A 17,156-nucleotide genomic window follows, 5' to 3' on the forward strand; every position below is an offset into this window, starting at 1 on the left:
CACAACAGTGAGAGGCCCGCATAACGCAAAAATTAAAAAAAAAAAAAAGCAGGTTGTAGAAAAGGAATAGCATGATGCCATGTACGTAAAAGAAAAAAATATATATATGTATATGCATATATGTTTATGTGAATGTATATGTGTATAATACCTCTTAGAAAGAAATGTTTGGAGGATTTGGAGGAGAGTTGACCAAAAAGTTAAAAGTGATTACTATTTTAGGATGCTGTGATTTTGGGTGATTTTTGCTTTCTTTATATTTTCTACAATGAATATGTATTATTTTATAGTAGGAAAAAATAAAGCTCATATTTAACTTTTCAAATACATATCACAGGGCTTCCCTGGTGGCGCAGTGGTTAAGAATCTGCCTGCCAATGCAGGGGATACGGGTTCAAGCCCTGGTCCGGGAACATCCCACATGCAGTGGAGCAACTAAGTCTGTGCGCCACAACTCCTGAGCCTGCACTCTAGAGCCTGTGTGCCACAACTACTGAAGCCTGTGTGCCTAGAGCCCGCGCTCTGCAACAAGAGAAGCACCGCAACGAGAAGCCTGCGCACTGCATCTAAGAGTAGACCCCACTCACCGCAACTAGAGAAATCCGCGTGCAGCAACGAAGACCCAACACAGCCAAAAATATAAATAAATAAATTATTTTTTTAAAAAAAGACTAGGTAGAGGCTGACCTAGTCAGATGCACATTAAAAAAAAATACATATCACAAAAAAGATTCCATGACTCTTTAACAATTTTTTTCAGCTCGATAAGCAATATCTCTTGTTCTTATAGTCTTTGACATAAACCGTGTATATAGTTACATCATTTGCACTAATCTAGCTGCTTTACTTAGACCTATGCTAAGCACTTCACTCACACCATTTCTAATCTTCTCTACAATGCTATACGACCATTTTTATTCTAAAGAAAACCCAGCAGAGCTTTTACATTTTAGAAGCTGTTTTTCCCCACACTAGATGTTATTTTGAAAAGAGTCAGAAACTGAGATCTTTAAGGCCAGAAAACTCTCTTTACTTCTAAAAAAAAAGGTCATTGTGTAAATACAAACAAGTGTTATTTTTGGTTATCCTTTTTTTTTTTTTTTTTTTTTTTTTTTTTTTGTGGTTCGCGGGCCTCTCACTGCTGTGGCCTCTCCCGTTGCGGAGCACAGGCTCCGGACGCGCAGGCTCAGCGGCCATGGCTCACGGGCCCGGCCGCTCCGCGGCATGTGGGATCTTCCTGGGGAAGCCAGGGAAGCCCTTTGGTTATCCTTTAAATCTCAGTTAGAAGCACTGCTAAGCTGACATTAGGAATATACTCAAGATTGCTGAAACCCAGGCAACGCACCATTGTGGTATCTAACAAAGTACATTGGACAATGGGGGGGTGAGATTTGGGCTGGTTATTTGTTGCAGGATGGCCTGCATAGGCAAACAAGAAACTAGAGTACTTAAGAATAAAAAACTTAACTCCTAAATCATGTTAAAATTTTTGATTGCCATCCTGCATTAAAAGCATATTTAATTATTCTTCATTTCCTGACATATGTTCATATAACTTAAAGTGGAGAGATACAGAAAAGGAAAATCTGTGATCCAACATAGAGGCACTCTCTCACCTTCCCCTCAACTCACAAACCTGCACTTTCATCTACTCTCTCTTTCCTCTTGTTACAAATCCAGTAGCTCTCTTCAAACTAAGGCCAGTACACCTGTGCTCTAAACCCTAACCCTTCAAGCCCTCTCAGGAACCTTACTTACACTTTATCCCTTTTCACCACTCTGTCTTCCATCTTTGCCACCAGAATTTAAACAAACGTAAGTCTACTGTCCTAAAGCAAACAAGAAACTTTGACTCCACTTCTCCCTCTCGCTATCACCCTTTCTTCCTCTCAATAGCCAAACTCCTATCTCCATGTTCTACCTTTCACTTATTCCTCACTCATCCATGCATTCAACTGTCTATACAATGGAGAACTCACATCCAAAGCCAAACCCCATGTCAAAAATCAAACTCGTTAAAGACCTAAAGGTAACACATGACACCATAAAACTCTTAGAAGAGAACATAGGTGAAACATTCTTTGACATAAATTGCAGCAATATTCTCTTAGATTACTCTCCCAGGGCAAAAGAAATAAAAGCAAAAATAAACAAATGAGACCTAATCAAACTTAAAAACTTTTGCACAGTAAAGGAAACTATCAACAAAATGAAAAGACAACCTATGAAACGGGAGAAAATATTTACAAAAGACGCAACTGACAAGGGCTTAATTTCCAAAATATACAAACAGCTCATACAACTCATTAGCAAAGAAACAAACAACCCAATCAAAAAACGGGCAGACCTAAATAGACATTTTTCTAAAGAAGACATACAGATGCTCAACATCGCTACTTATTAGAGAAATGCAAATCAAAACTACAATGAAGGGCGGAGTCAAACTGGCATTCTAGGAGGACGTGGAATTCTCATCTCCTCACAATCAGGGCACCTACCAGGCACTGGTGGGGGACCACTGACACCTAAGGGGACGGGAGGAACCCCCAGCAATCGGGTCGGAGGTGGTGTGTGGGAGGAGTGAAGCGGGAGAAGAAGTAGAGGTAGGGTGGGGCTGGCACCCCTGAGGGGCGGCTGGGGGAGGGGAAGGGATCCCAGGCCCAAAGGGGGAAACTGGGGAACCATTGGGAGGGCAGAGAATCAAAACGGAGCATGGCCAGCTTTCCCCTGCCCACTTGGACCCCCAGAAACCTGTTGAGAAGCCAGGCTTGATCCTCTGCCCACCTAGGCCCCCTCCAGCCATGTGGGTCCTGAGGGAGTGGGAGGGAGGGAAGGGGGAGTAAAAGTAAAGGTCAGACCTCTGGGACTGGCACCCCTGAGGGGTGGCTGGGGGAGGGAAGGAGTTCCTACACCCAGAAGGACCCACCCACAGTTAGGGGTCCAGAAGCAACAGGGGAGACACTGGGAGAGATGGTGGGGGAGGGGCACGAAGGAACGGAAGGGAACGAGGCCAGTGCTTTCCCTTTCCACTTAGGCACTGGGAAGCCTGTTGAGCTCCAGGACCTAATCCTCTGCCCTCAGAGCCTCCCTCCTGCCACTCAGAGCCCAAGCCCCACCCCTACACCCCCCACCCAGGGCCCAACCTGTACACTCGGAGACCCCCTCCAAAGAGCTGGGCCTAAACCCCACCCACACACCCTCACTCAGGGCCCTACCTCCAAACTCCAGAACTCCACTCTCCAGAGGACCCCCTTTCCACATGCTGCCTCTCCCCTTCTGCCAGGTCCTAAGCAGAGGTCCCACCTCACACCTGAACGTCACCCTGCCTAGGCACCGCCCCATGCTCAAACATCACCTCCCTCACCCGCCTATGTCCTACCCCTGCCTAAATTCCACCCCCAACTAAACTCCACCCCCATAGCCAAGGCTTTTTTTTTTTTTTTTTTCTTTTCTTTTTTCCTCTTTTAGATTAGGGTTCTGTTTTACCTTGTTGATTCATTGTTGTTGATTTTTAAATTTTTCCTAATTTTATTTTATTCTTTATACTTTGTTAGTGATCTCTCCTTTTGGCTTGTTTCCCCCCCCTCCCCTTTTTTGTTTCTTTTTTCTGCTGTGGTTTTAACTTACCTTGTTGCAGTTGTTTCAATTATAGTTTTATTTTTCCTAATATATTTTTTATCTTTCTAATTTTATTCTTTGATACTATACTGCTCCTTTCTTTCTTTCTTTCTTTTTTTTCTTTTTACCATGCCACGAAACTTGCGGGATCTTGGTTCCCAGGCCGGAGGTTGGGCCTGAGCTCCAGTGGTGGGAGCTCCAAGTCCAAACCACTGGACTAACGGAGAACCTCAGAACCCAGGGAATATCAATTGAAGTGAGGCCTCCCAGAGGTCCTCATCTCAGCACCAAGACCCAGCTCTATCCAACTGCCTGCAAACTCCAGTGCTCCAGTGCTGGACTTCTCAGGCCAAACAACCAGTAAGACAGGAATACAGCACCACACATAAAAAAAAAAAAAAAAAAAAAAGAAATGACAACAAAATATGTTACAGACAAAGAAGCTGGAGTAAGGTAAAAACCTACAAGACCAAATAAATGAAGACAAAATAGGCAACCTACCTGAAAAAGAATTCAGAGTAATGATAGTAAAGATGATCCAAAATCTCAGAAACAGAATGGAGAAAATACAAGAAACATTTAACAAGGATCTAGAAGAACTAAAGAGCACAGAAACAGTGATGAACAACACAATTACTGACATTAAAAATACTCTAGAAGGAATCAATAAGAGAATAACTGAGGCAGAAGAACGGATAAGTGAGCTGGAAGATAAAATGGTGGAAATAACTGCCAGGGAGCAGCATAAAGAAAAAAGAATGAAAAGAATTGAGGACACTCTTAGAGACCTCTGGGACAACATTAAACACACCAACATTCGCATTATAGGGGTCCCAGAAGAAGAAGAGAGAAATAAAGGGTCTGAGAAAATATCTGAAGAGATTATAGTCAAAAATTTCCCTAACATGGGAAGGAAAATAGTCAATCAAGACCAGGAAGCACACAGAGTACCATACAGGATAAACCCAAAGAGAAACATGCCGAGAGACATATTAATCAACATATCAAAAATTAAGTACAAAGAAAAAATATTAAAAGCAGCAAGGGAAAAGCAACAAATAACATACAAGGAAATCCCCAAAAGGTTAACAGCTGATTTTTCAGCAGAAACTCTGCAAGCCAGAAGGGAGTGGCAGGACATACTGAAAGTGATAAAAGGGAAAAACCTGCAACCAAGATTACTCTACCCAGCAAGGATCCCATTCAGATTTGATGAAGAAATTAAAACTTTTACAGATAAGCAAAAGTTAAGAGAATTCAGCACCACCAAACCAGCTCTACAATAAATGCTAACGGAACTTCTCTAGGTAGGAAACACAGAGAAGGAAAAGACCTACAAAAACAAACCCAAAACAACTAGGAAAATGGTAATAGGAACATAAATATCGATAATTACCTTAAATGTAAATGGATTAAGTGATCCAACCAAAAGACATACACTGGCTGAATGGATACATAAACAAGACCCGTACATATGCCGTCTACAAGAGACCCACTTCAGACCTAGGGACACGTACAGACTGAAAGTGAGGGGATGAAAAAAGATATTCCATGCAAATGAAAATCAAAACAAAGTTGGAGTAGCAATTCTCATATCAGACAAAATAGACTTTAAAATCAAGACTATTAAAAGAGACAAAGAAGGACACTACACAATGATCAAGGGAAGAAGATATAACAATTATAAATATTTAGGCACCCAACACAGGAGCACCTCAATACATAAGGCAAATGCTAACAGCCATAAAAGGAGAAATCGACAGTAACACAATCATAGTAGGGGACTTTTAGCACCCCACTTTCACCAATGGACAGATCATCCAAAATGAAAATAAGTAAGAAAACACAAGCTTTAAATGACACATTAAAAAACATGGACTTAATTGGTATTTATAGGACATTCCATCCAAAAACAACAGAATACACGATCTTCTCAAGCACTCATAGAACATTCTCCAGGATAGACCATATCTTGGGTCACAAATCAAGCCTTGGTAATTTAAGAAAACTTTTCCAACCACAACGCTATGAGACTAGATATCAATCACAGGAAAAAAAACTGTAAAAAATAAAACACATGGAGGTTAAACAATACACTACTAAATAACCAAGAGATCACTGAAGAAATCAAAGAGGAAATCAAAAATACCTAGAGACAAATGACAATGAAAACAAGATGATCCAAAACCTATGGGATGCAGCAAAAGCAGTTCTAAGAGGGAAGCTTATAGCAATACAATCCTACCTCAAGAAGCAAGAAAAATCTCAAATAAACAACCTAACCTTACACTTAAAGCAATTAGAGAAAGAAAAACAAAAAAACCCAAAAGTTAGCAGAAGGAAAGAAGTCATAAAGATCAGATCAGAAATAAATGAAAAAAAATGAAGGAAACAATAGCAAAGATCAATAAAACTAAAAGCTGGTTCTCTGAGAAGATAAAGAAAATTGATAAATCATTTGCCAGACTCACCAAGAAATAACGAGGGAGAACACTCAAACCAACAGAAATATAAATGAAAAAGGAGAAGTCACAACCGACACTGCAGAAATACAAAGGATCATGAGAGATTACTACAGGGAACTCTATGCCAATAAAATGGACAACCTGGAAGAAATGGACAAATTCTTAGAAAAGCACACCTTCCAAGATTGAACCAGGAAGAAATAGAAAATATAAGCAGACCAATCACAAGTAATGAAATTGAAACTGTGGTTAAAAATCTTTCAACAAACAAAAGTCCAGGACCAGATGGCTTCACAGGTAAATTTTATCAAACATTTAGAGAAAAGCTAACACTCATCCTTCTCAAACTCTTCCAAAAAGTTGCAGAGGAAGGAATACTCCCAAACTCATTCTATGAGGCCACCATCATCCTGATACCAAAACCAGACAAAGATACTACAAAAAAAGAAAATTACAGATCAATATCACTGATGAATATAGATGCAAAAATCCTCAACAAAATACTAACAAACAGAATCCAACAACACATTAAAAGGATCATACACCATGATCAAGTGGGATTTATCCCAGGGATGCAAGCATTCTTCAATATATACAAATCAATCAATCTGATACACCATATTAACAAACTGAAGAATAAAAACCATATAATCATCTCAATAGATGCAGAAAAACTTTTGAAAAAATTCAACACCCATTTATGATAAAAACTCTCCAGAAAGTGGGCATAGAGGGAACCTATCTCAACATAATAAAAGCCATATATGACAAACCTACAGGAAACATCATTCTCTACGGTGAAAAACTGAAAGCATTTCCTCTAAGATCAGGAACAAGACAAGGATGTCCACTCTCACCACTACTATTCAACATAGTTTTGGAAGTCCTAGCCATGGCAATCAGAGAAGAATAAAAGGAATACAAATTGGAAAAGAAGATATAAAACGGTCACTGTTTGCAGATGACATGATACTATACATAGAGAATCCTAAAGATGTCACCAGAAAACTACTAGAGCTAATCAATGAATTTGGTAAAGTTGCAGGATACAAAATTAATGCACAGAAATCTCTTGCATTCCTATACACTAATGATGAAAAATCTGAAAGAGAAATTAAGGAAACACTCCCATTTACCACTGTAACAAAAAGAATAAAATACCTAGGAATAAACCTACCTAGGGAGACAAAAGACCTGTATGAAGAAAACCATAAGACACTGACAAAGAAATTAAAGATGATACCAACGGATGGAGAGATATACCATGTTCTTAGATTGGAAGAATCAATATTGTGAAAATGACTATACTACCCAAAGCAATCTACAGATTCAGTGCAATCCCTATCAAATTACCAATGGCATTTTTTTATGGAACTAGAACAAAAAAATCTTAAAATTTGTATGGAGACACAAAATAACCCGAATAGCCAAAGCAGTCTTGAGGGAAGGAAACGGAGCTGAAGGAATCAGACTCCCTGACTTCAGAGTATACTACAAAGCTACAGTAATCAAGACAATGTGGTACTGGTACAAAAACAGAAACATAGATCAATGGAACAAGATAGAAAGCCCAGAGATAAACGCATGCACCTATGGTCAACTAATGTATGACAAAGGAGGCAAGGATATAGAATGGAGAAAGACAGTCTCTTCAATAAGTGGTGCTGGGAAAACTGGACCGCTACATGTAAAAGAATGAAATTAGAACACTCTTTAACACCATACACAAAAATAAACTCAAAATGGATTAGAGACCTAAATGTAAGATTGGACACTATAAAACTCTTAGAGGAAAACATAGGAAGAATATTCTTTGACATAAATCACAGCAAGATCGTTTTGATCCACCTCCTAGAGTAATGGAAATAAAAACAAAAATAAACAAATAGGACCTAATAAAACTTAAAAGCTTTTGCACAGCAAAGGAAACCATAAACAAGATGAAAAGACAATCCGCAGAATGGGAGAAAATATTTGCAAATGAAGCAACTGACAAAGGGTTAATCTCCAAAATTTACAAGCAGCTCATGCAGCTCAATAACAAAAAAACAAACAACCCAATCCAAAAATGGGAAGAAGACCTAAATAGACATTTCTGCAAAGAAGATATACAGGTTGCCAGCAAACACATGCTCAACATCATTAATCATTAGAGAAATGCGAATCAAAACTACAATGAGATATCATCTCACACCAGTCAGAATGGCCATCATCAAAAAATCTAGAAACAATGAATGCTGGAGAGGGTGTGGAGAAAAGGGAACCCTCTTGCACTGTTGGTGGGAATGTAAATTGATACAGCCACTAGGAAGAACAGTATGGAGGTTCCTTAAAAAACTAAAAATAGAATTACCATATGATCCAGCAATCCCACTACTGGGCATATATCCAGAGAAAACCATAATTCAAAAAGACACATGCACCCCAATGTTCATTGCAGCACTATTTACAATAGCCAGGTCATGGAAGCAACCTAAGTGTCCATCTACAGATGAATGGATAAAGAAGATGTGGCACATGTATACAATGGAATATTACTCAGCCATAAAAAGGAACGAAATTGGGTCATTTGTAGAGACGTGGATGAATCTAGAGACTGTCATATACAGTGAAGTAAGTCAGAAAGAAAAAAACGAATATCGTATATTAACGCATATATGTGAAATCTAGAAAAATGGTACAGATGAACCGGCTTGCAGGGCAGAAATTGAGACACAGATGTAGAGAACAAACATATGGACACCAAGGGGGGAAAGCGGTGGGTGGGGTGGGGTGGGGGTGGGGGTGTGATGAATTGGGCGATTGGGATTGACATGTATACACTGATGTGTATAAAATGGATGATTAATAAGAACCTGCTATATAAAAAAATGAATTAAATTAAATTTTTTTAAAAATAAGGGGAAAAAAAAGAAAAGAGTCATGTACCACAATGTTCATTACAGCACTATTTACAATAGCCAGGACATGGAAGCAACCTAAGTGTCCATCGACAGATGAATGGATAAAGAAGATGCGGTACATATATACAATGGAATATTACTCAGCCATAAAAAGAAACGAAATTGAGTTATTTGTAGTGAGTTGGATGAACCTAGAGTCTGTCAAACAGAGTGAAGTAAGTCAAAAAGAGAAAAACAAATACCACAGGCTAACACATATATATGGAATCAAAAAAAAAAAGGTTCGATGAACCTAGGGGCAGGACAAGAACAAAGACACAGACGTAGAGAATGGACTTGAGGAAATGGGGAGGGGAAAGCGTAACCTGGGATGAAGTGAGAGGGTAGCATTGACATATATACACTACCAAATGTAAAATAGATAGCTAGTGGGAAGCAGCCGCATGGCACAGGGAGATCAGCTAGGTGCTTTGCGACCACCTAGAGGGGTGGGATAAGGAGGGTGGGAGGGAGACACAAGAGGGAGGGGATATGGGGATATACATATGCATACAGCTGATTCACTTTGTTATACAGCAAAAACTGACACAACACTGTAAAGCAATTATACTCCAATAAAGATGTTAAAAAAAAAAGAATAAGTAGAAACTAAAAAAAAACTAAAATGAAGTATCACCTCACACCAGTCAGAATGGCTATCATCAAAAAGTCTACAGATAATAAATGATGGAGAGGGTGTAGAGAAAAGGGAATCCTTTTACACTGTTGATCAGAATGTAAACTGGTGCAGCCACTATGAAAAAACAGTATGGAGGTTCCTTAAAAAACTAAAAATAGAGCTACCATATGATCCAGCAATCCCATTCCTGGGTATATATCCAGAAAAACAAAAACTAATTCGAAAAGATATATGCACCCTAATGTTCATAGCAGCACTATTTACAATAGTCAAGACATGGAAGCAACACCAGTGCCCATAATATATATATGTGTGTATATATATATATATATATATATATATATATATATATAAATTGGAATATTAATCCACCATAAAAAATTAAATATTGTCATTTGCAGCGAACATAGATGGACCTAGAGAACATTATGCCTAGTGAAATAAGTCAGACAGAGAAAGGCAAATACTGTATATCACTTATAAGTGGAATCTAAAAAATAATAAAATGAATCTATATACAAAACAGAAACAGACTCACAGACATAGAAAACAAACTTATGCTTACCAAAGGGGAGGGGGAGGGGGAAATTTAGGAGTATGCGATTAACAGATACAAACTACTATACATAAAATAGATAAGTAACAAGGATTTACTGTATAGCACACAAAATTAGACCAGTATCCTATAATAGCCTATAAGGAAATAAAATCGGCAAAAAAACTCAAAAAACAAAACCTGAATCACTATGCTGTATACCTGAAACTAACACAATATTGTAAATCAACTATACTTCAATTTTAAAAAAAAACTTGTCTTCCCTTACAAATCTGTTCCTCCACTACTGTTCTTTCTAAAAAAGCTTTAGCGACAGACTGCAGATTTTTGTCTCTTTCTCAGAAAAGCCTTTCTTCTCTGGTCACCGCCTACAGATCAGAAGAGGTCTCACAGATATCTGCTGTTACGGAGTCTTATACTTCTCCTTCACAGCACTCATCACAACCCTCACTACAGATTATTTTTGTAACTGTTTGATGTGTTTCTTCCACGTGACTGCCTTGCTTACCAATGCATTCCTCAACTTTTAGCACAGTGATTGGCTCATTTTAGTTAATTTAAATGTTTGTTGAATTGAATAAATCCTTGAGGGGAAAGGGAAAAAAATTAAATCAATCAATCAATCGATTGATGGATCGATCCTTAGTGAGGTATAATTCATATATGATGAACTGTACATATTTGAAGTGTCCAGCCTGATAAGTTTTGACAAATGTTTTCACCACCACTGAGACAAACCCTTCTGACTCATGAGAATTTCCCAGTCTGGCTGGTGGGAATGAACCCTGTGGTGCTAGCCAGTTCCCTGTAATCCTTTCAGATGGTTCTCTCTTGAGCTTCAAGTAGTTTCCTCACAAGATTGCACTGATCAGTACTCAGCTGATTACTTTAGGAGGACCCTCTGCAGATCTCCAGGGTTCTCTCTGTGCAGCCCTCTCCCCTCTGGTACTCTGTCCTGACCTCTAGCTGCCTTGGTCTCTCCAGATACTTAGCTCTGTTTCTTCAACTCAGGGAGCCTGCTGGTCTCTGCCTGGGTTCCCCCTCCCTGCACTGCAGCCTGGAAACTCTCTCAAAGCAGTAAGCTGAGACAATCACAGCGCTCATCTCATTTACTTCCTAATTCTCAGGGATCACTATCTTTTGTTGCCTGATGTCCAGTGTCCTAAAAACCACTGTTCGTATATTTTGTAATTAACAAAAACTGTTTCAGGTGGGAATATGAACCTACTCCCTGATATTCCATCTGAGCCAAAAGCAAAAGTCCTTCTATTGTTGTCTGCATGCCTCTGACTTACATGCCCAGGGGAGAAATCTTGGAGTCATCCTTTTCTTAAAACAATTATTATTTGTTTGTTTGTTTGCCTGCGTTGGGTCTTCGTTGCTGTGCGCAGGCCTCCCATTGTGGTGGCTTCTCTTGCTGTGGAGCACGGGCTCTAGGCGCGCACGCTTCAGTAGTTGCAGCACGCGGGCTCAGCAGTTGTGCACAGGCTTAGTTGCTCCATGGAATGTGGGATCTTCCCGGACCAGGGATCGAACCCATGTCCCTTCATTGGCAGGCAGATTCTTAACCACTGTACCACCAGGGAAGCCCTTGGAGTCATCCTTGACACCTCCCTCCCCCTTCTCTCATCTTCCACAGCCAATCAATCGAGACTTATTCTTTGTCTTAAATCACTCTCAAATTCAAGGACTTCTCTCCCTGTCCACTATCAGTACCCTAGCTCTAGGCACCACAGTATTGGCTATTGCAATGACCTCCTACTTAGTCTGTAGTTCTTCTCATGCCCCCCTCCAAACCATTCTCTACATGGCCAAAACCTGAATATTGCTTGTCCATGTCCTTAACTGACTTGCTAGTGCTCTTAGAATAATGTCCAACATCCTTAACACAACTGAGAAGTCTTTTTTTTTTTTTTTTTTTTTTGCGGTATGCGGGCCTCTCACTGTTGTGGCCTCTCCCGTTGCGGAGCACAGGCTCCGGACGCTCAGGCCTAGCGGCCATGGCTCACGGGCTTAGTTGCTCCGCGGCATGTGGGATCTTCCCGGACCAGGGCACGAACCCGTGTCTACTGAATCGGCAGGCGGATTCTCAGCCACTGCGCCACCAGGGAATCCCAAGAAGTCTTACATGATCCAGCAGTCTATTTCAGCAGTCACTGTCTGATTTCCAGTCACATTTGCCTTCTTTCAGTTCTTCAAAGGCACCATGCTCCTTCCCACTACCAGATTTCGATACTTCCTCTAGAAAGCTCATCTCCCTTCCCTTCACTCAGTTAATTTCTACTCATTCTTCATACCTAAATCTCTTTTTCCTCAGGAGAACGATTCCTGCCCCACACTGTACTTAGAAAAACTTAGTGGCAAATAATTATTTGTGTAACACCTTATCTACTAGAATGTTAGCTCTATGACAGCAGGAACCATCTCTGTCTTACGTACTGTCAAGTCCTTGGTGCCTAGCACAGTATCGTGAAGATACACAACAAATATTTGCTGTATGAAAGTCAGATAATTGAAAATATATATATTGGTCTCTGCCCCTGGTTCCTGGCACAAAGCTCTTAAAACGCTTACAATTTCCTAAGAGTGTTAGAAGCATCTTTTAATATTTGGTCTTTGACTCGATTCCTGACACAAAGTTCCTAAACCCCTCGGAATCTCCTGGGTGACGGCAGTATCTTTTGTTCTAATGAGGTGACTCTTGGTGTACTCCAGGATAGGGGCTGGTCAGCAGACAGACCAAGTTATGATTAGAAGCTTGGGATTCTCAACCCCGACCTCCATTCTCCAGAGAGGAGAGAGGCTGGAAATGGAGTTAATAATGTCTCATGACTACATGATTGAAGCCTCCATAAGAAAGCTTCCAGGTTGGTGAACATGTAGAGTTGATGGGAGAGTGACACGTCTGGAGAGGGCACGAAAGCTCCATGCCCCACCCCACATACCTGGATGTTCATCTGTATCCTTTATCATATCCTTTTATAATAAAGTGGTTAACAGTAAGTAAGCTGATTTCCTGTGTTCTGGGAGCTGCACTAGCAAATTAATCAAACCTGGGAACATCCGATTTACAACCAAAGTACAGGTGACAACCTGGACTTATAGTTGGCATCTGAAGGGGGGGCACAGAGGGGAGTCCTGAGGGACCCAGCCCTCAATCTGTGGAATCTGATGCCATGTCCAGGTAGACAGTGTCAGAATTGAGTTAAACTGTAGAACACCTAGCTGATGTCACAGAATTGCTTAGTGTGAGGAACAAAAAACTCCCACACATCCAGTGTCGTGTTGTGAGTGTGCTAGAGATGTGAGAGTAAAGGAGACACATGGGAGGAGTAAGAGGGGGTCTTTCCTATACAAGAATTAAATACTATGTCTTAAAATATAGAATTTTAATGCTGTAAGGATCTGAGAGGTCTTTAGTCCAACAACTTCATTTTTCAACTGAGGAAGCTGATGCCCAACATCACACAGCTAAATTCCTGATAAAGGTGCACTAGGCAATAGTAAAATCTAAAATTTAGCAATAGCTTACTAGGTGTCACATACCATACTATGCATTTTTGTTTATTGAGGTGAATTCAAATTTTTAAAAGTGATTTTAAAGTGTACAGTTCAATGGCATTTAGTATATTCACAATATTGTGCAACCACCACCTATATCAAGTTACTAAACATTTTCATCACTCCCCCCCTCCCCGCAAAATAATCCTATACCCATTAAGCAGTCACTCCCCATTCCGCACTCTCTCTTGTCCCTGGCAACCACCAATCTGCTTTCTGTCTCTACGAATTTACATACCCATGATGCTTCATACAAATGGAATAATATGTGATCTTCAGTGTCTGGTTTCCGTTATTTAGTATAACGTTTTTGAGATTCACCCACGTTGTAGCGTGTATCAGTACTACATTTTTATGGCTAAATAATATTCTATTGTATGTATATACCATATATTGTTTATCCATTCATCTGTTAATGGACATTTGAGTTTGTTTCCATTTTTTGGCTATCATGAATAGTACTGAATGAACATTTGTGTACAAGTACCTGTTTGAGTACTTGTCTTCAATTCTTTTTGGTATATACCTAGTAGTGGTATTGCTGGGTCATATGGTAATTCTGTGTTTAACCTTTCAAAGAACTGCCAAACTTACACAGTGGCCACACCATTTTACATTCCCACCAGCTATATATGAGAGTTCCAATTTCATCATATCCTTGCAAACACTTGTTATTTTCTATTAATATTATTATTATCATTACTATTACCATCTTAGTCGGTGTGAAGTGGTATCCCATTGTGGTTTTGATTTACATTTCCCTTATGACAAATGAAAGATGTTTAGCATCTTTTTATGTGCTTATCGGCCATTTGCATTTCTTCTTTGGAGAAATGTCCACTCAAGTCCTTTGCCCATTTTAAAATTGGGTTGTCTGTCTTTTTGTTGTTGAGTTATAAGAGTTCTTTATATATTCTAGGTACTAGACCCTTATCAGATATATGATTTGCAAAAGTATTCTTTCAATACTGTATTATATATTTGAAAGTTGCTAAGAGAGCAGATCTTTAAAGTTCTCACCACTAGAAAAAATTTGTAACAATGTGTGATGACAGACTTACTGTGGTGATCATTATATTGTAACATGAAACTGTTATATGTCAATTATATCTCAATTTTTTAAGTTTTCTCCAATTCAATGGTTGTCTTTTCACTTTCTTGATAATGTTCTTTGATGAACAAAAGTTTTAAACTTTAATGAAATCCAATTTATCTATTTTTTCTTCTGTTGCTTGTGTTTTTGGTGTCATATGTAAGAATTCATGGCTACATCCAAGGTCATGAAGATTCATACTAGGCATTTTATAATCATTGTCCAATTTAATCCTCTCAAGAACCCAATAAGTATTATCATTACCTTCATTTTACAGACAAGGAAAATGAGGCTCAGAGAAAGGTAACTTGTCAAGTTAGTATGTAGAAGAATAGGTCTGGGGGCTTCCCTGGTGGTGCAGTGGTTGAGAATCTGCCTGCCAATGCAGGGGACATGGGTTTGAGCCCTGGTCTGAGAAGATCCCCCATGCCGCAGAGCAACTAGGCCCGTGAGCCACAACTACTGAGCCTGTGCGTCTGGAGCCTGTGCTCCGCAACAGTGAGAGGCCCACGCACCGCGATGAAGAGTGGCCCCCGCTTGCCGCAACTAGAAAAAGCCCTCGCACAGAAACGAAGACGCAACACAGCCAAAAATAAATAAATAAATTTATTTTTTTAAAAAAAATAGGTCTGTTTCCAATACCAGGATCTTATAATTTCCAAGTCAGTTTTTCTCTGCACACTCACAACATGGTAGCTTGTTTCCCCAAAAAGGGCATGATGGGGTACAAAACAGAAGTCATGGTCTTTTTGTAACTAAATCTCAGAAGTAGCATTCCATTACTTTTGCTGTCACTGATCCAGCCCACACTCAAGAGGAAAAGATCACACAAAGGCATAAATAGAGGCTGCCTACCACACCAGGGTTCTGTTTTTTTTTTTAAAGGTCAAGTCTTTTATTTATTGATTTATTTTTGGCTGCATTGGGTCTTTGTTGCTGCGCGCGGGCTTTCTCTAGTTACGGAGAGTGGGGGGCTACTCTTCGTTGCAGTGCGCGGGCTTCTCATTGTGGTGGCGTCTCTTGTTGTGGAGCACGGGCTCTAGGCGCATGGGCTTCGGTAGCTGTGGCACGCAGGCTCAGTAGTTGTAGCTCACAGGCTTAGTTGCTCTGCGGCACGTGGGATCTTCCCGGACCAGGCATCGAACCCGTGTCCCCTGCACTGGCAGGCGGATTCTTAACCACTGTGCCACCAGGGAAGTCCCCAGGGTTCTGTTTTAATGTTACACATCTTCCCTGGCTGATCTCCTTCCCACCTGTGGCTTTAACTAGAACCTGCAAACTGATGATATTCAAAACTCTACTTCTGGTGCTCTAGATTCATACATTCAACTATCTCCTGGGTATATCCACCTAGATAGCCTACACTTACACTTACAACTGAATTCCCCAATCTTTCTTCTCAAAGGTGCTCTTCTTCCTATATTTACTTAAGCCAGAAACCTGAGTCACTCTTGATTCCTCATTCTTACTGCCCAGAACTCCCTGACCCCAATATATCCAGTCAGTCACTAAGCCTTTCCATTCTACCACTCAGACTTCTAGAACCCATCCTTGTTCTCCATTTCCACTGAGAAGTTAAAAGAAATCTAACTTGTCTCCCGGATACCACTTTTCTGTATTACCAATCCATCTTCTACCATGTTGGCAAAGTGAGCCTTCTGAAAGAAAGTAAATATGATTACATGCCTAATAAGCTTAAAACTTCTCATATGCTGCCCATAATAACAACAGTTAATATTTTTAAGCACCTATTAAGTGCCAATATTATGCTAAGGTTTTATAAATAATATTGTGTTAAATCATCAAAACAATACTCTAAGGTAACAGATCTCAAAGTGAATGGTCAGGAAACCTCTGGGGACCCTGGGGATCACTAAGCCCCTTTCAGAGGGTCCCTGAGTTCAAAACTATACATATGATACTAAGATGCCTTTTTCACATATTCTCTCACAAGTGAACAGTGAAGTTTTCTAGAGACTACCTAACAAAAGATAATCATAACATATTGAAAGCAGCAGCAGATATGAAAATCCAACTTTTTATCAATCCAAACATTACAGACATTTGAAAAATGTAAAAACTGCCACTCTTCTCAATATTTTTTGTTTGGAAAATAGTTATTCTTCATAAAAATATTTATGCTAACATGTAATGGGTTTATTCCTATTTTTAAATTAATTAGGGACTTCCCCAGTGGCACAGTAGTTAAGAATCCGCCTGCCAATGCAGGGGACATGGGTTCAATCCCTGGTCTGGGAAGATCCCATGTGCTGCAGAGCAA

The 17,156-nt window shown here is 39.9% G+C and overlaps 1 protein-coding gene across 10 annotated transcripts in view; it reads right to left on the bottom strand.

The window, feature by feature from the left end:
• Positions 1-17,156, bottom strand: part of LIN52 (lin-52 DREAM MuvB core complex component) — a 208,304-nt gene that overhangs the window by 155,946 nt on the left and 35,202 nt on the right. The window contains exon 6 of one of the 10 annotated variants that reach the window (XM_067028107.1): positions 15,520-16,533. The exons of the other annotated variants lie outside the window; for them this stretch is intronic. Coding sequence (XP_066884208.1) covers positions 16,532-16,533 — 2 coding nt within the window. The 3' untranslated portion in view covers positions 15,520-16,531. Of the gene's footprint in view, positions 1-15,519; positions 16,534-17,156 lie in introns of those variants that run through there. 10 annotated transcript variants of the gene reach the window in all.

The sequence above is a fragment of the Kogia breviceps genome, chromosome 3, assembly GCF_026419965.1.
Source record: "Kogia breviceps isolate mKogBre1 chromosome 3, mKogBre1 haplotype 1, whole genome shotgun sequence".
NCBI lineage: Eukaryota > Metazoa > Chordata > Mammalia > Artiodactyla > Physeteridae > Kogia > Kogia breviceps.